General features: G+C 43.3%; 1 protein-coding gene across 1 annotated transcript; it reads left to right on the top strand.

The window, feature by feature from the left end:
* MPP1 (MAGUK p55 scaffold protein 1) lies at nt 1-26350 on the top strand. The gene is made up of 12 exons (XM_054472497.2): nt 1-275; nt 12456-12599; nt 12894-12972; nt 13673-13758; nt 14732-14800; nt 18320-18516; nt 19533-19639; nt 20597-20677; nt 21414-21494; nt 23189-23391; nt 23687-23761; nt 25670-26350. The coding sequence occupies exons 1-12, from the start codon at nt 174-176 to the stop codon at nt 25844-25846; spliced, it is 1401 nt and encodes a 466-aa protein (XP_054328472.1). The 5' UTR covers nt 1-173; the 3' UTR covers nt 25847-26350.
* Nucleotides 26351-26369: the final 19 nt, after the last annotated feature.

Raw genomic sequence — 26369 nt, 5'->3', positions numbered from 1 at the left:
GTGGGCGGACCGTGGGCGGAGCTCCGTCCGCGCCCTCCCGGCGCACCGCCTGCGGGGCGGTGACTGGCCCAGCCGCACCGCGTCTCCCGCCGTCTGTGCAGCTCCGCAGGCCCCGGGCCCTCTCATTCCCAGCGCTGCCCTGTCTTGCGTTCCAGTGTTCCAGCTTCTGCGAGATGACGCTCAAGGCGAGCGAGGGCGAGAGTGGGGGCAGCATGCACACGGCGCTCTCCGACCTCTACCTGGAGCACTTGCTGCAGAAGCGTAGTCGGCCAGAGGTGAGCGGGCCCCGCGAGTCCCAAGGGTGCTGGGCCGGGGCTCGGCCATTCATCTCGGGACTTTCCCTGTCCCGGGCCCTGTCCCCGGGGGGCCTGTCCTTGCGGGTCCTGGCCATAGGTCGGAGACCGCGATAGCCGGCGGGGTGAGGACAAGGCCAGCGCGCGGCCGGGTTCGTACCGGGCTGCTGGTGCAGTGGATCCTTGCCCCGATCAGTCCTTCTAGTTGGAAATCAGGAGAGGCAGCGGCCTGGACAGTGCGCTTATTAAGGTCAAGGAAAACTTCCTCGTGGACGGAAGTCAGAGTAACAAAGTCTTTAAGGAACACATCAAGGAGTAGGTCTGCCTGATTGTTGTTGAAGTGCTTGTGTTTGGGTCAGCAGAAATGATTGTAAAAGCCAGCTTCTGGTTCTAAAGAGCTCACTCACTGTTCCTCTTCATTTAGGCAGGTCCCCTTGTGCTATGGTGCAAAGAGGGTGACCAGTGTATATTTGCGGGTAAAACAAGGAATCCAGATTCCAGGGATGGATGGCTGGTAAATAGCTATTAACCTCTGTCCTCAAAGATGCCCTAAGGGTAGGTTGTGCTTATCTGTTACTGGCAAATCTCTCCCAAACTCGCTGGTTTACAACACTGAGCATTTTCTTGTCTCTCATAGTTCGTTTTGGTTGGGCCCAGCAAGGTGGTCGTCACTCAGGGTCTGTCAGGTGGGGACACGGCTCACTTACTCATCTGGAGGTTGATGCTGGCACTCGTTTGGAGCCATGAGCCAGAAAATCAACCAGCAGCCTCTCCCTGTGGCTTGGTCTTCCTCACAGCATGCTGGCCAGGTCCCAAGGGGAAAATGTCCAGAAGCTCAGAAGTCACAGCATGAACCTCCTTCCTAGACTACAAGGTCTTCTAGGGCAGGGCCGTGTCATACTCACTTCAAGTGTCCAATAAGTGGGTCCTCAGAAATGTTTGCTAAATTAATAAATGACTGTAGAGACGGACATTTGGGATTTAGAGTAACCCTCCGATTTCACAGATGAAAAAACTGAAGATCCCTGCAACATAAGGCAAGCAGTAGAGCTGTGGACTCTTTGGGCTAAGTGGCATTAACTCAAGGAAACAAGTAATGGGCATCAGAACTGAGGCTAGATTTTGTGTCTGCTGCGCCGCATTGCCTTACCCTTTATATGCCACTGGAGTGAGGCATTCACACCTGCCTGTCATTTCAAATCAGGATTGCAACAGCCTGGGTTTAAATGAGTGCAGAAATAATACAGGCATGAAACATGCTATTGTTATACAGATGACGAGACAAAATTACAAGTTCTGTTACCTGATTCCCCATAAACTTGGACTTGTGATTTTTTTCTTCCCCACAATCAGTACTCACTTGGCTGAGCCTCAACTATTTTTAAAAAATCTATTTATTTCTGGAAGTCTTATTGAGGTACAGTTAGCATACAGTAGAATTCATGAAATTTAATTGTGTAGTTTGATGACATTTGACAAATGTATATAGTCATGTCATGACAACCACAATCATGACAAAGAATAAACATTTTCAAGGTTCTAGAAAGCTCTCCTGTGACCCTTGGCAGTCAGTCACCTTCCTCCACCTGGAAGATGGCAACCACTGATCTATCACTATAGATTTGCCTTTTCTGGAATTTTATATAAATAGAATCCTACAGTATGATGTATTTTGTGTCGGGGTTCTTATGTAAACCTATGTGTTCCCTTATGGGCATGCTTGAAAGACTGTGCCTTTTTGAAAAAAGGCCCTGTCACCACCAGTGTTATGTTGTGGGCACACCCTCTGAGTAAACAGCACGTTTTGTGGGGCTGTGAGTTTATACTATAATATAGGAGATAGTCTACCAGTTAGCTAATTTGTTTGGTTTTTATTAAAGGATTTCAAGAAGATCAAATAAGAAAACTTACTAAATCCCTGAATGAAATAGTATCCAGCTGTGCCAAAGTGAGCATCTGAGGGAGAATCTTCACACGATGAAGTGTGGCTTGACTCCACAAACCTGCAGATTCTTATTTCTTTAGGTTCACCTTCCCTTTGGGGCTCTTACCAGTCTTTGCTGCAGCACCAAGCTCTGCCTTTCACTTGCTGCGTGGCTTTGGGCAAGCTGCTAAGCTCTCTGTGCCTTAGGTTTCTCTCCTAAGAGAGAAACTGGCAAGTTTGGAAGGTTGTGGCAACATTTACATGAGATAATGCTTGACAAGGACCTTGAGCCACACTGGGACATCCAGGGTAATGACCCAGTATCTCCCTAGGAGCTGCCTGCCCAGTAGTAGCAGTCAGAAAGTTTTCCTATAATGGCAAGATTTGAAGCAGGAAAACCTGTGCGGAAGTTGTTGGCTTCAATAGAAATTATAAAATTATTTTGCTGAAAGTTTCATTTAAAGGTGTCACTTTATGGAAAAAGGCTACCGATTCAAAACATAAAGTTTCACTTCCAATTGTAATCCACATTTAATACTGAAAAAATATTGTCTAAAGGTAATTTTGCAATAGGTTTGAATGTAGCCTATCTCCCCTATTTAAGTATATCTCCTTCTTTGGATAAACTAATTTTTTTTTATTTTCAATGTGGTCTAGGCAGGTTAATGGAGAAACTAATTTTATTAGCTCTCTCTGGCCTTGTTCTTCACAGCAGTATCCATTAATGCACATAAAAGTAGATGTAAAATTCCTGATACTGCTTTTCTCTTCGGGCCTGTTTGAAGCAACACTTTCCCCAGGACCTGAAGCAATTGGTTGAGAATCCCTGAAAATTCTCTTGGGCCTATCCCACATCAAAAAAATCACCTAACAGATAAGTCAGGCTCCAGGCAAATTTCCACCAAGAAAACCTGTTTCTTGGTTCTTAGGCCATCACATGCAGCATTACTCTCCGCTAGTGGTCGCTGAGTGTGACACAGTGTTGTTTGTTGCCTGCTCCAGGTCTGCTGCTGGAACTAAGAGGCAAATAAGGAAGGACGCAGACATGGAAACAAATACAGTAATGTGGTGGTGATGTGACAGAGGCAGGTGTGGAGCGCTGTGGAGCAAGGAGGGGCACCCAGCACAGTGGGCTCTTGCATTTCGCAGTACCTAGGCTGTAACTGGCAAGTGGTACCCGGGCAGAGGGAACAGCCTGTGCACGGACACCAAGGTGCATGCCGAGTGCGGCACCTTCTGCGATGGCAGGAGGTTGAGTCTATGGTGTGCATGATCACTGACTCTGCTTCTGACTAGTTATAATTTCACCTGAGAAAGAACTTTTGCTCCAGACTTGGATCTTGCTGTTTCCTTTGCAAAGGAAATATTTCTGTGCAAGGCTTTTCTTTTCACAGAACTGATACTAGAAAGTAAAGTGTAATTTTCAAATTATTTAGTCCTCTGCCCAATTTCCCCAGTATGTGGTGTGGTCTCAGCCAGTCTGCCTTTCCTGTCCTTCACTTCCAGGAATTTCATGACCTTTTTCTGTTCTTTTTTTTTTTTTTTTTTTTTCTTTTTTGAGACAGAGTTTTGCTCTGTCGCCCAGGCTGGAGTATAGTGGCGTGGTCTTGGCTCACTGCAACCTCTGCCTCCTAGGTTCAAGCGATTCTCCTGCCTCAGTCTCCCAGCTAGCTGGGATTACAGGCGCCTCCCAGCACGCCTGGCTAATTTTTGTGTTTTTGATAGAGACAGGTTTTCGCCATGTTGGCCGGGCTGGCCTCGAACTCCTGATCTCAGGTGATCCACCTGCCTTGACCTCCCAAAGTGCTAGGATTACAGGTATGAGCCAGCGCCCTGGGCCTTTCATGACTTTTTTTTTCAAAACTAGAAGGGCTTAGGATACCTTGCAGATAAGAATCTGCTTTTATTGTGGCTAAGTAGATTTGAGTTTCATCATGAACATTCTATTCTTTTCTAACTCATTTGTTCTCCCTACACAAGACACTGAAGTATAATGGAATACCAGGAACAGATATTTCAGGTTAAGATCAATTCCCTTAAATTGGAGTTTGCCAACCTGGGCACTGTTAACATTTTGGGTCTGATAATTCTGTTGTAAAAAGTAATACCTCGCCGCTAAGTTGTGACAATCAAAAATGTCCTGAGACAGTGTCAGGAGGGGAGACAAAATTAGTTGATGCAGAGATTTTTCTCCTAAGCAGTGAGTTGTCTCCAACCTTTCAGTGTTGCTAAAAAAGAACTCTCTGGGTGTGGAGTGTGGAAAGGCAAGACTAAATAGCCATATTTCCAAAATTGGCTGGGGTAGGGGAAGTGACGTCAGAGGAGGGGAAGAGGAACTTTCGTAACATAGAGTCTTGCTTTTCTTTTTTTCTTACATATGAAGAAATATACATGAACAAAACACATAATAGGTTTTCCCTCAAAAGTTATCTTCCTTGCAAGGCCTTTTCTGCTTTATTTTCCTCCTTAGCACCTGTCATCATCTCTGAATATTCTTTATATGAGGGACACAGCACCTGCATTCTCTCCTTGTACCTGCACAAACTCCAAAGTCCATGCTTATAGTTTAACTTCTGGAGTCTGAGGCTTACTCATCCTTTAAGCTTAGACAGGTTTCTGAACCATTTCATGTCTTCAAATATTGACCACAGAATGGGGATGAGCATTTGATTTAATGAGCATTGTTATTTGCACACAGCTCCGGCACTGGTTTAATGGCAGTGTGGAGACTCAGCACCAGGTATCTGCAGCCCTGTGTTTCTGCTGTGTGGAACGGTGCTACTTGAGTTTCCTGTTGTTTTTTTCCCCCAGTGGAAGCAAAAGCCTTTGCATGTGTACTGAGAGCATGGGTAGATAAAGCTCGCTGGAAAGGGGTCTCTAGAGACTTGGCCTTTAAGTTGATGTATGTGTTCCCAGATGGATTTAGTACCTGAGAAGCAAAGCACCTGGTTAATGTATGATTTTAAGACAGTACCTGCCAGAATATCCTGGCTCTTAGGCCTTCTTCTCTCCCTAGTTCCTGTCATTTGTGGTTAAACAGTGCTAATCTCTTTCTAATACTTCAGAATACCGTTGGCTTTCTCAGTTTCTCTTGTTTTTTCCCAAAGTGGAATAGGATACTGCCCATGCAAAGAGAGGGAATTTGCGGGCACCTGGGGCCAGGGCTTGCTGGGCAGCTGTCTGGCATCATCTCGCCTTCTTGGACTTGGCTTTCTAAGTCTCCACGTGGGAGCAGTTGGCAAAGAGCCTAACAGTAGGCTGAGCAAATGTTTGTTCTTTCCTATGTTCACTGTCACTTAATCTAATTGTTTGGATTAGAAAGCCAACTTCAGTTGCCCCTGCTCTATTCACCCCCGCCACTGCCCGCCCCCTGCCAAGTTTGTTTTTCATCTCTTTTCAAATTCCAACTTCCTTTGAGCAACTGCCTCTGCCCTTTGAACCCTGCTGCAGATGTTTCCTCCAAAGGGGCTTTCAGAGCGGCAGGCATTGCCACTCCAGCACTTTGTCTGATTAAAGGCCAGAGGCTGCGGAACAAAGGCCAGACATGGAGTCCTGGGTGAGTGTTTATTCCCTGGCTCCTCCTGAATCCCAGCAGTCATCCTTAACAGAGCCACTTCCGCCCTGCCTTGTCACTGGTCAGGGGCAGGCCTGCCATAGCTCTGTGGCCTCCTGTATCCACTAGAGATGATGGTGGCTGCTTTGAGAGGATGATGTGGAGGTTGTGAAGTGAACTCTGAGAAATAGAATCTAGTACCTTTGACCTTTATTATTTGTTCAGCATTACTCATGTCACTTACAATATATGTCTGCATATCTTTTCTCCTATGATATGTCAGTAATGAGGAGACATGGGGACTACTTGAGGGAGTTCTGTAAGATGAGGTCACAGAGAACTGACCCTCCCTTTCTGAGAGTCTCATGAAGACAGGGTGGCTCAGGGACAAGTTCATGGTGGAGAAAATTGTGCTTTGCTTTTGGAAAACTTATTGTTGCAAGTGTGTACTTTAGTTACCACGTTGGAAGTTTCCGTTTTTCTTAGTCATCATTTGCAACTTCTGGGTAAGCTTGATAGTGACTCTTAGTCACCGCAAAGAGGAACGTCTTGATAGATAAGCACATCTGAAAGACCAACCTTTGGGATGGCAACTCTTGAACTTTTCCAGCTGGAATGGTTCTGCCTCTAGTAAGCTTTGCTGAGTCTTTAATTTAAAGGCTGACATGTAAAAAGCAATCACTGTAATAAAGCTGGATAAGAAGAATATGACATAGCTAGGCATGGTGGCTCACACCTGTAATCCCAGCACTTTGGGAGGCCAAGGCGGGCGGATCACCTGAGGTTGGGAGTTCAAGACCAGCCTGACCAACGCGGAGAAACCCCATATCTACAAAAAATACAAAATTAGCCAGGCGTGGTGGTGCATGCCTGTAATCTCAGCTACTTGGGAGGCTGAGGCAGGAGAATCGGTTGAATCCAGGAGGCGGAAGTTGTGGTGAGCCGAGATCGTGCCATTGCACTCCAGCCTGGGCAATAAGAGTGAAAGTCTGTCTCAAAAAAATAAAATAAATAAAATAAAATAAAATAAAATTCCTCTAGCCACCACCACAATGAAGATACAGAACTGTTCCATCCCCACAAAGACCTCCCTCCTGCTGTCGCTTTATAGTCACACTTGTCTTCCTCCCTACCCGATCCGCGCAACCCCTTGCAGCCACTACTCTGTTCAATGTCTCTGTGATTTTGTCATTTTAGGAATGTTATATAAGTGGAATCATATAGTATGTGATGTTTTGAGATAGATTAGCTTTCTTTCAGTCAGGATAATGCCTTTGAGATGGATCCCAAGTTGTTTAGTATCAATAGTGTTTTTTGTTTTAATTGCTGAGAAGTGTTCCATGGTATGGATGTACCACAGTTTAACTGTTCACCTGTATTTTGATTCTTTATAGATTTTGGCTGTTATAAATAAATAAAGCTGTTATGAGCATTCATGTATAGGCTTTTGAGTGAACATAAATTTCCATTTCTCTAGGTGAATATCCAGGAGTGCCATCCCTGGGTTTTATGGTACTTGTGTGTTTGGTTTTTTAATAAAGTGTTCAACTATTTTCTAAGGAAGCCATATCACTTACATTCCCACCAGCAATGTATGAGATGCCCAATTTCCCCTCAGCTTCACCAGTTATGAGTATTGTCACTATTTTTTTATTTCAGCTATTCTGATAGATGTGTAGTGATATATCATCGTTGTTTTAATTTGCATTTCTCCCTGATGGCTAATGATGTTGAACATCTTTTTATATCCTCATTTATCATCTTTATATATCCTCTTTGGTGAAATATCTATTCATGTTTTTTGCCCATTTTCTAATTAGATTGTTCATTTTTACTGTTGAGTATTGAGCACTCTCTTTTTATATTCTATATACCAGTCTTTTATTGGATATGTGGTTTGTAAGTGTTTCTCCCAGTCTGTAGCTTGTATTTTCACAATCTTCACGTGGGCTTTCAAAGAACAAGAGTTTTTCATTTTGATGAGGTCCAATTTACCAGTTTTTCCTTTTATGGATCCTGCTTTTGGTGTCATGTATAGGAACTTTTTGCCTAGCTCTAGATCCTGACAAGTTTCTTCTATTTTTTTCAAAAATATTTTCTAGTTTTGCACTTTACGTGTAAGCGCATATCCATTTTAGAAGGTAAGGTTCAGGTCAGCATTTCCCTTTTTTGGTGATGAGTTTCCAATTGCTGCAGCACCATTGAGTTGCTTTTGCATCTTTGTTAAAAATCAACTGGGCATATCTCTGTGGGTCTGTTTCTGGGTTCCCTATCCTGTTCCATTGATCTGTATGTCTATACCACGTAGTCTTTACTGAGACTATACTACAGTAAGTTTTGAAACTGTGCAGACTGAGTCTTCCTACTGTCTTGTTTTTCAAAATTATTTTAGCTTTTCATGGGTCTGTACCTTTCCATCATTTAAATGATTTTTAAAAGGTCAAGTCATCTATACGTGCTTTTAGTGTAACCTACATGGACCAAGTGAGTGAAAGCACTTGTGTATAAGAAAAATAACACCCCAGGTATAGGGTGATCAGTAGCCAACACTGGCTTCTGGCTGAGGCATCAGTAGGGAATGTGAGAGCTGGGGCCACCTGGAGAGCGATGCCAGATCTTCTGATACTTTAAAAAGAAGTTGGAGTCTCCTGATTTTTACTAAACAAAACAGAGACATGTGGTCGAAATAAAACAGTTTGCAACTTCTGCTTTGGAGATTTTTTCTTTTCTTTTTCCAGAGATAGAGTCTCGCTCTGTTGCCCAGGCTAGAGTACAGTGGTGCTGTCACAGCTCACTGCAGCCTTGACCTCCTGGGCTCAAATGATCCTCCTGCCTCAGCCTCACGAGTAGCTAGGACTACAGGCACATGCCACCACACCTGGCTTGGAACTTTAAATAATGCGTTCATTCCTTCATTTATTGTCCAACCAATGCAGATCCTACTTCTTGACTCCCCACTTTGTAGCAGAACAAGATTACAGGCCTCTTCCTTTCGATTTTTCTCCCCTTTTTACCTGCCAACTTCCTATCATGTACATGTGTACCTTAATATTGTCATGGTGCTGATATTTACAGTCTGTTATTTGTTTCATGATTTGTTTCTAAGTGAGTTCTAAAAAGTAAAAATCAATAAGTGGTTTTTATATTATTATAACTGGTTGCCGATCCAACATCCCACTTCTCACTTACATATCCCTGATCTTGTTTGGGATGGCAGGATGCTCAACTAAACTAATCTTCCCAGCCTCTTTTTTAGCTGGGACGGCCGTGTTCCACAGTTCTGGCCAATGACACAAGAACCACAAGACACTTCTTTTGGGGGTCTCTGAGCCCTGAATCTGTTGTTTTCTGCAGAGGCCACAGTTATCCCCTTGGCTGGTGCCTCCTGTATGTACATTCTAGGCTCTAGCTGTCTCAACTCTCCTTGGTCATTCCTCCATCTGCTTTCTGTCTTCTAGAAAGCTGTTGAAATCCTGGCCGGGCATGGTGGCTCATGCCTGTAATCCCAGCAGATTTGTGAGGCTGAAGCAGGCAGATCACCTGAGGTCAGGAGTTTGAGACCAGCCTGGCCAACATGGTGAAACCCCGTCTCTACTAAAAATACAAAAATTAGCTGGGCGTGGTGGCGCTTGCCTGTAATCCCAGCTACTCGGGAGGCTGAGGCAGGAGAATCGCTTGAACCCAGGAGGCGGAGGTTGCAGTGAGCTGAGATCACGCCACTGCACTCTAGCCTGGGCGACAGAGTGAGACTCTTTTCCCAAAAAAAAAAAAAAAAAAAAAAAAGAAAAGAAAAGGAAAAAAAAAAAGAGAGAAAGAAATCCTTCACCCCGATGACTTTTTGTGGGTTTCTATTTCCCTCCTCCCGTTTACTCTTACTTAAACAGGGTCAAGCTTGAGGCAGGACAAGATCCACACAAGTACTTGAACCTGAGTCCCAATCACTTTGGAAAATTCTTTTACTAATTTCTTTTATTAAAGTAACATAAGCACATAATACATAATTTAAAAGGTATAACTTGACACACAGTGAAAACAATTTCCTTCTCACCCCATCTTATAGCCACCCAGTTCCTCTCCCTAGAAGCAACCACTGTTTATGTCTCCTTCCAGACATAGTTTATGTATTTTCATTTATTTTATTTTTTTGAGACAGGGTCTCACTCTGTCACCCAGGCAAGAGTGCAGTGGCGTAATCACAGCTCACTGCAGCCTTGACCTCCTGGGCTCAAGCAATCCTTCCGCCTCAGCTTCCCGAGTAGCTAGGATTACAGGTGCACGCCACCATGCCCGGCTAATTTTTTTATTTTTTGTAGAGACGAGGTTTTACTATGTTGCCTAGGCTGGTCTCGAACCCCTGACCTCAAGTGATCCTCCCACCTCAGCCTCCCAAAGTGCTGGGATTACAGGTGTGAGCCACTGCACCTGGCCGGTTTATGGATTTTTAAGCAAATATGAATATAATCATTCTTTCACTGTTTATGATGAAGCTGGTATACCCTTCATCACATTATTATTATTTTTTGCTTAACAATAAATCTTCAAGATTACCCTCATAACTTCCTTTTCATACCTACATGGTGTATCCCGGATATCATAAGTCAATTTTTTAAATATAAGCCTATCTTAGACAATTTTGTTATAACAGCAATGTCATATGACTTGGTGTCATGTGAGTTTTTTGAAGTTCTAGTTGCTAGACAAGGCAGTTTCTCTTTCTCAGTACTTCCCTCATTTGAGGTCACCTGATAGCAAACACTGCTTCAAACCTCACCATGTTTTTGGTTTGTTTGTTTGTTTTTCTGAGACAGGGTCTTCCTCTGTTGCCCAGGTTGGAGTGTAGTGGTGTGATCGTGGCTCACTGCTGCCTCCAACTCCTGAGCTCAAGCAATCCTCCTGCCTCAGCCTCCTGAGTAGCTGGGACCACAGGCTTGCACCACCACACTCGGCTAATTTTAAAATTTCTTACAGAGGCAGGAGTTTCACCATGTTGCCCAGGCTGGTCTCAAACTCCTGGGCTTAAGCAATCTCCCCACCTTGGCCTCCCAAAGTGCTGGGATTATGGGTGTTAGCCACTGCACCTGGCCCAAACCTCACCATCTTATCAAAGTTTCTACTTAGAAATCAGAGTCCCTTAGAAATGATGTAAGCCTCTACTCCAGACTTCCTTGTCTCTCATCTTCTAGTCCTTTTCTAGGCCTTGGGCAGGCCAGCGGACACTGCTCAGGAATACATGTATTCCCATCTAGGGACCCTTCTCCTTCCCCACACAGTGAATGGCACACTCCTCACAGTTCTGCCTATTGGGAAGATCTTCCCTCCCTACTGTCTTTGAGGGTCACCTCTGGGTGTGACTGGAATGCAGCTATCCCCTATTTTCAGCAGACCCTTCCATAAGCCCACTTCAGGCCTATTCCTCCTCCTCCTCCTCCAGGTGTCTATATTATTTTTGATGTAATATTTTATCTGGGGTGGGCAGGGATCATTTTCAGAGGTTTCCATAGTTTTTCCCCATTGTGATTGCTCTTACCCCAGGCCCTGGACTTCTTCAACATTAACAGATCAGTAAGATGAGGAAAGACCAGCAAAGCAAATGGAGAAGGAGCATTTTAAGGAAAAGAGAGTGATCACCTGTGAGACTGATCCACAAGTGATCTGCCGTGTCGTGGTGTAGCTACATTCCCATTGATGTGGGGTATCCACTGGATATGCCTCAGTTTATCCATTCTACTGTTGATGGACTTTTGGGATATTTTCAGGTTTGGGCTTTTAAGAATAGTGTTGTTCTGGAAAGGGCACACCACTACTTTCCTGGAATTCCTGCCAAAAATGCAAAATCCCAGTCTAATCTTGAAAAAACATCAGATGATAACCCCAAACTGAGAGACATCTACAAAATAACAGGTCATGAAAGAAGAAGAAGAAAGGCTGGGGAAATTTTCCAAATTAAGGAAGCGTGAGGAAATGTGAAATGCATGATTGGATTCTGGTCTTAGATTGGATTCTGGGACCAAAAAGTCCTAGGTTGGATTCTGGACTTGGGAAGAAATATATAGCTATAAAGGACATTCTTGAAAGGGTTGGCAGATGACAATATTGTGTCAATGTTAAATTTTCAGTTTTGAAAATGCTCGTTCCTAACATATAGAGACATTTATGGGTAAAGGAGAATAAAGTCTTCAGATTACTCTCAAATGGTTCAAAAATTAAATTTTATAATATTTTTTAAAGAGTACTGGCTGCTCTTGGAATGGCGCCAAAAAGATGAAAGAATTTTATAGTAACACCCATATAGCCGCAGGATTCAGAATCTTTCTAATTTTGTTATATATTATGTAATACCCCAAGCAGGATCCAGGGAAGCACCATGTAAATCAAGGCACATTAATATTTCTGCAGCAACCTAGATAAACATGTCTATTTTATTTATTTTTAGAGACAGGGTCTCTCTCTGTTGCCCTGGGACTGTAGCTGGTACTACAGGTGCACACCACCACACTTGGCTAACATGTCTATTAAGTTGGAGAAATAAAGCTTACAAACAGCTTCATGTCAATTCAAATAAGAATGAGGCCAAACTTATGAAATAAGTTTTCAGAGCCTCTTGAATGTTAGAATTGCAGATTGTGGACTGGCTGTGGGCCTTGCTCCTGATTTCATACATTGCTTTGTTGTTTTGACTTGACAGGCTGTATCGCATCCATTGAATACTGTGACCGAGGACATGTACACCAACGGGTCTCCTGCCCCAGGTAGCCCTGCCCAGGTCAAGGGACAGGAGGTGCGGAAAGTGCGACTCATACAGTTTGAGAAGGTCACAGAAGAGCCCATGGTAATCCCTCGTCATATTGTCGCCCACCAGTTACTCTCTGCCCCATGAGTCACTGGGCCAGAAGAGTCAATGCAAGAGGCTGCTCATGGAGTTAGGGAATTGGCCAACCCCAAAATTGTCTTTTCATTCTTATCTCAAATTCCTCCTCAAAGCAGGCTTCATGCCTGTTCTAGTTGAGGACTATTCTGGGTATAAATGGAAAATATTTTCCTGAGAAATTGCCATAAGTTCTTTCTAAAATAACCTCAGAAAGAGCTTAAAATAAAGCTTATCGTGCCGTTGCCTTTATTTCAGGGAATCACTCTGAAGCTGAATGAAAAACAGTCATGTACGGTGGCCAGAATTCTTCATGGTGGCATGATCCATAGACAAGGTACTCTGTGGGAGTTCTGGGTGGGGTTTGATTCAGGGATTAATAATTTACTCCCTGTTCAGTGGTGTGGGGCATGAAGCTTATAATCCTCCAAACTGGTAGCATTTTTGTGAGTGTGTCAAGAGACTTTTTGTGGCTTAATAACTGGCTCTGTAGAATCAGTACATGATAAGATCTCTATGTGACTTGCCCAGTGCCACCATCTCCCTATCTGAGCCTTCTTTCACACCTATTTATACCAATATTTTTCTAGTAAGTTAATATTTGAGCAATTGCCACATGTCACCCATTGCATTAGACTTGGAAAGGACAGCAATACCACTTGGTAGCATTTTGGGGTTTGAGCTAAACAACAAAGAAACATGGAGCTTGCTGGTGAAAGAGGAGTACTGAGTTCTTTGCCTTGCTTTGTTATTCTTTTTAGTCTATACATCTGTGTCATAGTCTGGAGTCAGTAGCCACTCTAGTTCCAGGAATTTGAGGACAAGGTGTTTTATTGTGCTGTTGGACTACTGAGGCCAAGGAGGATGAGACCATCTTAAACTGTCAAGTCAAATGTTTTCAATCCTGAGTATTTGACATAATCTGTTTCATAACATGCTGTAAATCCTGGTTTCTCTTCTATGGTATCTTGAGTTACATTGACAGCTCCTGTTTGAACTTTTGTTCTTTTGTGGATTGATTTTTCATTTCATGGCAGGCTCCCTTCACGTGGGGGATGAGATCCTAGAAATCAATGGCACAAATGTGACAAATCATTCAGTGGATCAGCTGCAGAAGGCGATGGTGGGTATTTTCTATGCTAGATGAAGACCTTCCATTATCTCCATAAGTGTTGATCCACATTGGTATCAGTGACCTCATCTCTCTGTCAAAGTATTTATACCTTCTTGAGGGGGCTCTTTTCACTGCTAGTCTTTATTCTGTGTAAGAAATGATAATTTTCTGCCTTTATTTAGTAAAATTCTAAAGCAGGGCAAATAACCCGGAGCATCAATCTGGTGTTCCATGAAGTAATGCCAAATGAAGTAAAGCAAGTTATAACATATATAGTAGAATCCCATTTTTGTTAAAAACAAACAATACACATGTATGTATAATGTATGTAAATATTTGTAATGCTTTTATTGGTATGGGGAAAGGCATGGATATATATGCGCCATAGTTCATTTTTAGGAACTTCTTCAGGATTTTTCGGGGTAAAGAGTGGGGAGGAAAAGTCTTTTTTTTTTTTTTTTTTGAGATGGAGTTTCACTCTGTCACCCAGGCTGCAGTACAATGGCGTGATCTCGGCTCACTGCAACCTCCGCCTCCTGGGTTCAAGCGATTCTCCTGCCTCAACCTCCCGAGTAGCTGGGATTACAGGTACCCACCATCACGCCTGGCTAATTTTTGTACTTTTAGTAGAGACGGGGTTTCACCATGTTGGCCAGGCTAGTCTTGAACTCCTGACCTCAGACGATGCGCCCACCTCAGCCTCCCAAAGAGCTGGGATTACAACAGGCGTGAGCCACCTTGCCCAGCTCGGAAAAGTCTTTCGTTAGCTTTTCTTTGTTACTCTTTGCATGTCTTCATATTGTTATGCAGATTTATGGGGCACAGGACACTTTTGTATTAAAGGGGGAATTGTCCTACAAAATCTCAAAATGTAAAGATGGTTGCTGGGGAAAAAAACCTGGAACTTTGAATGAATGATCAAAGTTTGATCACATCATTCAACTTAGTTTTCTGTACAATTTTATGTCCATTTTTTTAATAGAAAGAAACCAAAGGAATGATCTCATTAAAAGTAATTCCCAACCAGCAAAGCCGTCTTCCTGCACTACAGGTGGGTGGCACCATTTTCTCTGTTGTCATGATGGCAGGAGTCGGGCCATGTTGTCTTGTATTCTTTGAAATTTGATTATAAGGGATGTGAGTCTAACTTTAAGTTCTAAGTATCTCACAAGTGTGTAGCTGCTTGGCTCAGGGTCCCATTATTCCGTGCCTGGTATAAAATACAGGAGCTCATTCCCCTTTCCTCAATGGAGAACATAGTGACGACAGTAGTGACGACTACTGAATGAGCCTTTGCTGCTAGCGGTCAGGTAGGAAGGGAGAGGGTAATTGTATTCTACAGGTGGAATCAATACAACTCCAAGAGGAAAATGGGTAAAGGGAATGAAGAGATCATTCACAGGAGGAAAACTACAAATGAGCATTGAACATATGAAAAAATATTTTATCTTACCCGTCATCAAAGAAATGCAAATTAAAATATACATGAGATACCAGTTTTCACCAAGCAAATTGGCAAATGATTTTTAAAAGAGCAATAATAAAGCCCCGTGATTGATAGTGGCAAAGTAAAGAAAGAAAGAAAAGATAGATAGAATGTGTTGAGCATTTATTCACAATTTATTGAGGGTCTACCATGTACAAAGTACTGTGCTAGCACATGGAGGTGATATAAAGAGAAATGGTTCCCAGTTCGCACATAGCTCATCAGCCAGTAGAGGAATAGATTGGACAGGGCCATGGCAAGTCAATGTGGAAGAAGGAGATATTTAAAAGAATAAATCTGAAGTTTCTATTGCAGGTTACTTGTACTGTGGTGGTATAATTTTCTTAAGTAAACTTTTAAATTGAAGTTTTGGCATATATGGGAATATATTCAACAAAGGGCACAAATCACAAGTATAAAACTGGATGAATTTTCACAAACTGAGTACACCCATGCCTAAGACCGCCGTCCCCTCACCATGCGTGTTTCCTCAAGGCCCACCATAACCCTGACTTCTAACAGCAGGAATGAGTTTTGCCCCTTTTTGAAATGTATTAACATTGAATTATACAGTATGAATTCTTTGGTGTCTTATTTTATTCACTCAGTATTATGTTTATGGGAATCATCTATATTGCTTCATTCTCATTCATTCATTGTATGAACATGCTACAATTTAATCTATTCTGTCAGCTTTGTGGTCTTACATAGTGCTGCCATTAACCAAACAGGATCTAATTCAGCAATACGAGAAGATTTACTGCCTGAAGGGCAATAAATTCACCACGTTAACAGAAAAATGGAGAAAAGTCATATGATTTTTGTGCATGTGTTTTGTGCATACATCTATGCCTTTCTTTTGAGAGTAGAATTGCCAGGTTGTAGGATATATGTGTCTTCATCTTTAGGTGATATTGCCAAATAGTATTCCAAAGTAGCTGAACCATGTTACATCCCCAGCTGCACAGTATGAGAGTTCTGGTTGTTCTATATTCTCACCAATACTTAGCATTGTCTGATTTGTTTGGTTTTTTGTCGCCCTTTGGCCATCCTGATGGTGGTGTCACATTGTGATTCTAAAAATTCTCTAATGACTAATGAGGGTAAATTCCTTTTTATATGATTTTTTTCCACTTGGATATCCTCTTTTGTAAGATACCAATTCAAGGCTTTTCTTACTGATTTGTAGCAGTTCCTCATATATTCTGGATAAGAGTCCTTTGTCATATGCATCCCAAGTATGTTCTCTTCTTCATGGTTCCTGTTAATGACTAGAAACTCTTAATTTTAATGAAATCCAATCTACCACTTTTTTCTGATTAGCACTTTTTATGTCTTGTTTTAAAAGTTTTTACTTACCACAAGGTCAAGAAGATATTCTCCTATGTTTTCTTCTAAATGCTTACTTGTTTGATTTTTCACATTTGGATCCACAACCCATCTGGGATTGATTGTTATATACATTGTAAGGTAAGAGGTCAAGATTCCAGTTTTTCCATATGGATACCAATTGAACCAGTATCATTTACTGTACACTGTCACTTTTGTCATGGGTAATATTTACAGGTCTATTTTGGAACTTTTTATTCTTTTCCTTTGGACTGTTTGTTTATGCCTGTGTCAAACCTACATATCAATTTGGATAAAAGAGGCATCTTCACAGTATCCCAGTGGAAGTGATGATAGCAGACATCTTTGTTTATTTTTCCATCTTAAAGGGAAAGCTGGCCAGGTGTGGTGGCGCACGCCTGTAATCCTAGCACTTTGGGGGGCTGAGGCGGGTGGATTGCTTGAGCCCAGGAGTTCGAGACCAACCTGGGTAACATAGCAAGACCCATGTCCTTTAAAAAAAGGGGGGGAAAAGCTTTTAATCTTTCACTGAGAAGTATGACGTTGGATGTAGGGTTTTTGTAGGTGTTCTTTCTCGCAGTAAAGAACCTCCCTTCTATTCCAAGTTTGCTAAGAATTTTAATCTTGAATGGGTTTTGAATGTTATCACAGGCTTTTTCTGCATCTATTGAGGGGATCATATGATATTTTTCCATTTTTATGTTAATGTGGTGAATTTATTGCCCTTCAGGTAGTAAACCTTCTTATATTGCTGAACTAGATCCTGTTTGGTTGTGATTTATTATACTTTTTATACATAACTAAATTTGACTTGCTAATATTTTGTTTGGGGTTTTTACATCTCTGTTGCAGAGAGAAATTATAAGATTCTTGTCAGATTTGGGTATCATGCTTATAATGAGTTGGGAAGTGCCATCATTTTCTATAATCTGTTTTCTTGTGAGATTAGCCTTCTTTCTTCAAATGATGCTTGGAAAATTTGTCAATGAAGTAATGAGGTAGGGGTGTGTATGTGTGTGTGTGTGTGTGTTTGGGAGCAGGAGAAGAGAATTTTCAATAATAAATTCAAGTTCTTTGATAGATATATGAGTGTCCATATTTTCAATTGTGAAAACAGTTGTTCAAGGAAACATACATCTCAAAGAGTAGCTGCCCTGTACTGAGACAGACGACCCAGATCCAGCGATAACTGCAGACACGTTGACGTGGAAAGACATCTCATGCCTTCTTTTTTTTTTTGAGACAGAGTCTCACTCTGTCGCCCAGGCTGGAGTGCAGTGGCACAATCTCGGCTCACTGCAATCTCCGCCTCCCAGGTTCAAGCGATTCTCCCACCTCAGCCTCCCAAGTAGCCGGGACTACAGGTGAACGCCACCACGCCCGGCTAATTTTTGTATTTTTAGTAGAGACGGGGTTTCACCATGTTAGCCAGGGTAGTCTCCAACTCCTAGCCTCATGTGTTCCACCCGCCTCGGCCTCCCAAAGTGTTGGGATTACAGGCGTGAGCCACTGCGCCCGGCTTCTCATGCCTTCTTGTTAAACGGATTCGTTCTGACCCCTCCGCAAATACGATCACTTCAGCATTTCAATTTCTCTTTCTTGGGTGCTCCCCCACCATTCTTACCTCCCTGTTGTTCATTCCATCCTGACCCCATTTGTCTACAGCAGGACATGCTCTGATGCTGGTGTTTCTTTTGAAGCTGCTGCCTGCAGTTCCTTTTGCCTTCTTTTTAGATGTTCATGAGAGCACAGTTTGACTATGATCCCAAAAAGGACAATCTGATCCCTTGCAAGGAGGCGGGACTGAAGTTTGCTACTGGGGACATTATCCAGATTATCAACAAGGATGACAGCAATTGGTGGCAGGGACGAGTGGAAGGCTCCTCCAAGGAGTCAGCAGGATTGATCCCTTCCCCTGAGCTGCAGGAATGGTGAGCCTGCCACAAATAACTTAGCTTCAGAAAATCTGTCATTTTGTTTGTAGTTTCTGTTTCTCAACCAAGGAGACCTCCTAGATTTCCTGGCATAATGGGTGGGGGAGGGTTAACCATGCGTTGATAAGCTGGACTGAGAGGCAACTACAGGCAAGGGAGCCCAAATAGCTCTTCATTCCTATGTGGGCCTCTTGCTTCCTTAAACGTTTTCCCCATAGTTACCAAGCACGTGACAGTGCTGGGACTGAGCCTTCCCTGGTCTCCTGTTTCCCAAGCTAGTGCGCTTCTACCAGCCATGCTGTTTCTGGGATTTCCTTGTAGTCCTGCAGAAAACAGTCGCATTTAAGTATATGTCCTTTAGGCACATTCCTGGTACATAGAAGAAATAATTCCTGTCCCTGAGTCAGATTGCTCACTTAGTCCTGGTTACATCATAGGAATGGCAGAAAAATTCACAAAACAGTTCCAACTGATAAGACATCCAACACTGAGCCTCCCTCTGCCTGTGCAAAATTACCCCAGTGTAAAGATTACAACCATTGTGGGGTTGACACTGAATAGAAATATTAGAATATATTACATGTAGTAATACAAGTTATTGTTTTGTGAAGCAGTTGTTTTAGATATATATGTGGGGTGTGTGTATGTGTTTTGTTTATAGATGTATGTGCAATAATGGCTTGCAATGTACAGTGTATTTCTTAGAGTGAGGTAGGGTCATAAAGGTTTGAGACCTTTATGGTCTAGACCAAAGAAAGAGAGTTGTTTGTGGGTTGTGTCCAGAATGTGCTGACAGGTACTAGATGACACAGACTCAAGGAGCCAGGTCCCTGACTGAGGGCAGGGCACAGTGCAAGATGCACCAAACAGTGTATGGGGTGCTTTGCACACATTATCTCCCACTGTAATGGACACTCAGAGGGTGAAGGGGGTGCCATTAGAGAATGAGTGGCTGAGGGGGGTATGAGGGGAGGGAGAGGAAAGCTGACCCCTTGATTGTCTTTTCCTACTAGGCGAGTGGCAAGTGTGGCTCAGTCAGCTCCTAGCGAAGCCCCGAGCTGCAGTCCCTTTGGGAAGAAGAAGAAGTACAAAGACAAATATCTGGCTAAGCACAGCTCGAGTAAGCTTTCTGAGCCTTCTTGCCCCAGGCTCCTGGCAGCATTCATGTGTTTCCCAGTCTCTGTAACCAGCAGAAAAGGGGAGGTGGTGCAGTGTGCAGCGGAAGGCGCATTCTACAGAAAGCATGTCATTTCTTCTGGTTTCTTTTTATTGAATCCATCTTTACAAGCTTGCCGCAGTCAGGCCAGTGGATGTAAAGGAGGACTAGTGGTCAGCCCACACCTGCTCATCACCCCACCCCTGCTCATCACCCCACCCCTCACACAGAAGTAGATGTGGTGGGAGAGGGGAAGTGAGGCAAGAACACAGACCAGAGGGAGAGGCCAGGGCCAGGTCATAGGGAGCTTCGTGCACCCTCACTAGCGTTTTAAATTTTGCACTATAGACTGTGGAGCTAGTGAAGGGTTTTGAGCAGAGAATTCACACGGTCAGCTTTCCATCTGCATTTCTCTTTCTGAGATGTCACATGCACACCACCAGCCAGGGAATGATCGTGGCAGTCTTGGGTTGTGGGCAGGTAAGGGGGTGGAGAGTCAGGATGACACCAGGTCTCTATCTTGAGCAGCTGGGTCAATAGCACCACCATCTTCTAAGATAAGGGACGTTCAGGCAGAACAGAGATAGCATTGGCATTCTTCAGCTCTAAGTGCCAAGGGAACATCTGATACTGAAACTATGGAGAAGAAATGAGGACAGGAGACAAGAAAAGTTGGCTCAGAGAGATAGAGCAAGGAGGAAGAGAGGGTCCAAAAGTTAGATAAACTCCCTTGCTCAAAATTCCCTCACCACACTAAAAATACAGTCCAAAGTCCTTCCTCCACACCAACCTCCCTGGTCTCATCTCTAGTCACTTCCTCCCTGCTCGTTGAGATGTCGCGAGGGTTTCCCACTTCAGAGTGTGGACCACTGTTCTCCCCAGCTCTGGAAATGAACACTGCTTGGTTTTCTTTGTCTCTAGTTTTTGATCAGTTGGATGTTGTTTCCTACGAGGAAGTCGTTCGGCTCCCTGCATTCAAGAGGAAGACCCTGGTGCTGATCGGTATCTTCTCATTGCCCCATTTGCACATTTCTGTCTTTATTTTCCTGCCTGCATCACGTGCCCACCCCCAAAAAAGGCAGTGAGGAAGAAAAGAAGTCAGGTCTCTTGGGTTCTCCATATAGAGCAGGTGTAAGGAATTTTCTGAATCCTCACGTGCACCCCATCTGAGTCCACCTCACAAGTGAAACTAAACCTTACAAGTTTCTCTACTATTTAGCACCGAATTATTTTTGGTTAGGTTTCATGCTGTCTGCTGGCAGTGATACGCTTTTTAAAGCTCCCTTCCCCCAAGCAGTGACTCTGACCTGAAACAGAATAAGTCCTTGCTTCAAACCCAGGTATGTAGGCTTTGCCTCTGGCGGGCTGCTCACCTTCCTGTCTTTAGAGTTGAAACTTTAGTTGGTTAGAGGGTCTACATTAAGGTTTTGGTAAAATTTCTGGTAAAAACACTGGCTTAAATTCAGTTCCATTAATTTTGAAGAAATTTTAGAAAATAAACAGAAAACCTCATATGTCAGCTGGCTTCTCTGCAGAAGTGACAGTTACATTCTGAGCCCCAACCCTTAGTCCTCAGAAAGAGCCTTCTCCCCGAAATGGAAAAAAAGGACCCCAGCCTAGATGCAACCCCAACTCATGTTCACCTGTTGGCAGTTTTGAGTGCCAAGAGAGGAAAATCCATATCTTATCCTCGCTCCTCTCTCCCCTCCCCAAAAGATGTTCTTCTCTCTCTACACAGGAGCCAGTGGGGTGGGTCGCAGCCACATTAAGAATGCCCTGCTCAGCCAGAACCCGGAGAAGTTTGTGTACCCTGTCCCATGTAAGTAGCTCTTAGGCACCTTGGAGGGGAGGTGACAGGCTGAAGGACGGGGCATCAGTAGCACATTTTATCACAGTACCACTCGCCATCTGAAATACCATAGTGTTATTTTATTATTTTTTTAATTATTTTATTTTAAATGATTATTAAAACTAAACAAAATATGGAAAGATAAAAATTTGTGCCCACAATTCCTCCACCTAACAGAATAACTGTTTTCTTATTGTTATTCGTGCTGTTTGTCTACATAACAGAAGCTATAGTAAACATTTTTATACTGCCTTAAAAATTACTAAGTATTAAAGTTTATACATATAACTTTGTCATTTTACTTTTTAAACATTTTCTCATGTTCCTCTGCAATTTGCCTAATTCTCTTTGAGAACGGTTTTATAGTCCACCAAGTGGATGTACTTGGTGGATTTCCTTAGCTATCCCACTCTTGATGTTCAGGCTGCCTCTCATTTTCATGGAATGTCTTCTAAATCAAAGCAGTGCCTAGGAAAGGCCCAAACTATCTCAACAGCAGTCCTAGATATGGAGAACAGTAGCGCCAGTGATCAGGTGGAGAATTTGATAACTTCCATTCCCAGAAGTGATGCTGCATGGTATAGTTGTGTATGTTCCCAGAAAGAAATACAGTCATTCCTCACTTAATATTGTCAGTAGGCTCTTCGAAGACTGTGACTTTAAGTGAAATGACATATAACAAGAACCAGTTTTTTTACTCATCAACAATACAATGAAATGAAGTTGAACTAAACCATGTTAGTCAAGGACCAGCTGCATGTGATTTCACTTAAAGTCACATTTTCTAAGAACCTACTGATAATAATATTAAGTGAGGAATTACTGTACTGCTAATCAAAATAGATTCTAAACCTCATATTAGTATTTTTTTATTCTTTCTTCATTTTGCTTTTGCTTTTTTACACATGGATCATTGAGAGTTGTCTCCTTGCTGGAGGGACATAGAGTTATTCCAGTGTCGCATTAGGAGCAGAAAGCAGATGGCTCCAGGAGTGAGTGGGGAAGCAGAAATAACCAGTACAGGCTCCTCCTTCAAGAGAATCACACGTGGTTGTAGATTGAGGGGAAGGGGCCAGTTGAGAGACAAGTGTGATCCGGAAGGCAAAGGAGGCAGTCAATGGAAGATGGAAAGAGGGGAGGCTGGGAGGATTGTGTTTCAAGCTACAATATCTGGAGCATATTTTACTGATTAGACAATTTATATGAGTAATAGAAAACAGTCCAACTTTTAACAACATGAGCTGAAACTAAACCAAAGTACTCTTCAAGTCATGAAAAGGAAACCTTAAATATATTTCCAAGAAATCCTGACCATAGTCTGTAGATCTGTTTTTAAAATATTTTCCGCTATCTTCATTTCTAAGTTTCAATATTCCTAGATTTGGTAGTTTGAGAGATGTAACTTCATTTAGGGAAAATGATAACAGGAATTTTCTATGTTAGGCTTTGCCCCTTAAAAATTAAATGTGTCCTGGGCAGATGGAGGGATTTCCTGGTGTGCATCACTTTCTAGCATCAGCTCTTCAGGAGCCCATGGGAGGAACCCCTGTATTAAAGTCAATGTACCAAAGGCAGCTAGGGTTTCAATACAGACACCATGGTCCAAGCCTTCATGAAAGGGTGAGGACCTGGAGTTTGTCGGGGATTTGGGTTCTTGTACACAGATACAACACGGCCGCCAAGGAAGAGTGAGGAAGATGGGAAGGAGTACCACTTTATCTCAACAGAGGAGATGACGAGGAACATCTCTGCCAATGAGTTCTTGGAGTTTGGCAGCTACCAAGGCAACATGTTTGGCACCAAATTTGAAACAGTGCACCAGATTCATAAGCAGGACAAGATTGCCATCCTTGACATTGAGCCCCAGGTGGGTAGGCATGGAAGGGCAGGGACAGATGGGCTCAGCCACACGAGGGATGGCGAAGAGAGTGCTGAAAAAGACAGTGCTCCTTGGGAATCTTCTGGGGGCTCAGGATTGCTTCAGCACTTTTAATGGGGTCAGCCTGGAACAAGAACAGTAAGACTGGGAACGATGGAAAGTAGTATTGGGGTAAAACTCAAAGCTGCTTATTAGAAGGAATCCATTATGACAGCTATGTAGTTTTTTGTTTTTTTTTTTCACTTTCCTTTTCTTCCTTCCCCCCCTTCTTTTTTTTTTCTAGACCCTGAAAATTGTTCGGACAGCAGAACTTTCACCTTTCATTGTGTTCATTGCACCTACTGACCAGGGCACTCAGGTGAGGAGAGGTTGTGCGGGATGGGTAGGAGTTCACTTTCTCCGGTCCTGCCCAGACTAGGACCTCAGTCCAGGTCATTGGCCAGAGTGCTGGCTGGAGGTCACAGCTCCAGCTGGGCTTCTTCCTCCAGGGCCAAGAAGCCAAACGGCATGCACATTCATTCGAGCTCTTAAGCCACTAGCTAGGCCAGTGCCCATGCTAGGTAACAGGGACAAAACAAACCAGACCCAGTCATTGTCCCGGAGGCACACAGTTCCAGGGGCAGAGATGGACAGTTGAACAGATCCTGATACTGGTGGGATGCAGGCTCTGGCAGGGAAAGCTGTGATGGGCAGAGGTGGCACTGAACCCGCCCTGGGGTGCAGTGTGGCTGTGGGGAAAGACAGAGAGGCCAGGAATGTATCAAAAAGCCTACGCTGCTCCTCTGCCCAGCCCTACCCATGCATTTTACTGCACTGTGCTTTTGCATTGAACAATGGACACCTTTCCCTACCAGGGTGTGAGGAACTCTTTTTCTCTATAGCTGCATGGTCTTCTACTGCAATCAATAGCTCTGTGCATATAGCATATGTGTGCAAATATATCTGTAGGAAAAACCCCAAGTAGGATCACTGGGTCCAAGAGCACACACACTTAGAATTTGGACAGGGACTGCCAAATTGCGCTCCTTTAGGATTTATAGTCCCTCCAGCCACCTGTGAGAGTGCTTGTTTCTCTTTGCCTGTAGCATGTTGTCAGAGTTTTCTTTTTTTGCCAGTCTACTGGAGGGAAAAATAGTATGTCTTTTTTTTTTTTTTTTTTTTTTACTAAAAGAGATGATCAGGTACTTTTTCATATGAAGAGCAATTTGCATTGCCTTTTCTGAGAATTATCTGGTCATGTCCTTAGCTCATTTTTCTGCTGAGTTATTGACCTTTGATTTATAGGAAGTCTATATTAGGGTAATTAGCCCTTTGTAATATCAGCTGCAATTTTTTTTTTCCAATTTGGCGTGTCTTTTTGCTATGCAGATATTTTTACTTTTATGTAGTTACATGATTTGTCTTTCATGGCTGCTTGGTTTTAGGTCAAAGACAGAGTCCTGAGATATATATACACACACGTTTTTAAATTTTGTTTTTTGTAGAAATGGGGTCTCACTGTGTTGCCAGGCTGGTCTTGAACTCCTGTGCTCAAGCAATCGTCCTGCCTTGGCCTTCCAAAGTGCTGGGATGACAGGTGTGATCTGGGATTAGAAATCACCTTTATCTGACTGGGTGCAGTGGCTCACACCTGTCATCCCAGCACTTTCAGAGGCCGAGGCGGGCGGATCACCTGAGGTCTAAAGTTCGAGACCAGCCTGGCCAACATGGCAAAACCCTGTCTCTACTAAAAATACAAAAATTAGCCAGATGTGGTGGCGCATGCCTGTAATCTCAGCTACTCGGGAGACTGAGACACGAGAATTGCTTGAACCCGGGAGGCGGAGGTTGCAGTGAGCTGAGATTGTGCCACTGCACTCCAGCCTGGGCCACAGAGCAAGACTGTCTCAAAACAAAACAACAAAATCACCTTTATCTTTGTTTTAGGATTGCAGCTCTGGTGGTTGTTGAAATGGCTCTTCCATGTTCAAAGGGCATTAAGTGGGAGATGCTGGTGAAGTCCATGCTGTCTCTGCATAGCTATTGGTCCTCCAGAGGACTCTAATTAGTCAGGGTTAGCTTGAGATCCTCTGAGAATTGCCATGGTCTTTTGAGATTGCCTCTTCATGCCTTACATTAACATTCTTTCACAGTGTCTTCTGAATTTGACTTGTCAAGTATGATGCACAGCTGAGCAACGCTAACAATTGCTGTTTAAAATCTGTCACTGGCCTCTCTGGGCTGGGGGTGGTGCAGCTTGCTTCATCTGTGGCTTTCTTCTTTGCAGACAGAAGCCCTGCAGCAGCTGCAGAAGGACTCTGAGGCCATCCGCAGCCAGTACGCTCACTACTTTGACCTCTCACTGGTCAATAATGGTGTTGATGAAACCCTTAAGAAATTACAAGAAGCCTTTGACCAAGCGTGCAGTTCTCCACAGTGGGTGCCTGTCTCCTGGGTTTACTAAGCTTGTAGAATGGGGGAACCCACTGTATGCCCCTCTCCAGCATTTGGAACTCCACCCGCCTTGCTTTAAGACAAACAGGGCTGCTCCAACTAGTTTTGTGTCAGCTTCCAGCTCTCTGCAGCTATCCTAATTAAGCCAGTAGGGTTCAGTCTTCTTGCTCAGGCTCCTGAAGGGTTGGGATTTGATCTTCCTGACAGATGGGGCCCCACTGATCTGGATTTCAAAAGGATTTCTAGAAATTGGGGGTAAGAAGTACTACCAAAATGTAACTGCTAATCAAGGATGATGCACAGCAAAAGCAATGGACCCCATCCCTCTAAAGCCTGCCCTCCTTTGCTTTCAACTGTATATGCTGGGTATTTCATTTGTCTTTTTATTTTGGAGAAAGCGTTTTTAACTGCAACTTTCTATAATGAATGCCAAAATGACACATCTGTGCAATAGAATGATGTCTGCTCTAGGGAAACCTTCAAAAGCAATAAAAATGCTGTGTTGAAATGCCAATGACGTTGTAACTCTGGGT

This window comes from Pongo pygmaeus, chromosome X (assembly GCF_028885625.2).
Source record: "Pongo pygmaeus isolate AG05252 chromosome X, NHGRI_mPonPyg2-v2.0_pri, whole genome shotgun sequence".
Lineage (NCBI taxonomy): Eukaryota > Metazoa > Chordata > Mammalia > Primates > Hominidae > Pongo > Pongo pygmaeus.
The sequence above is the reverse complement of the archived record's forward strand: the minus strand, read 5'-3'. Positions and strand labels throughout refer to the sequence as shown.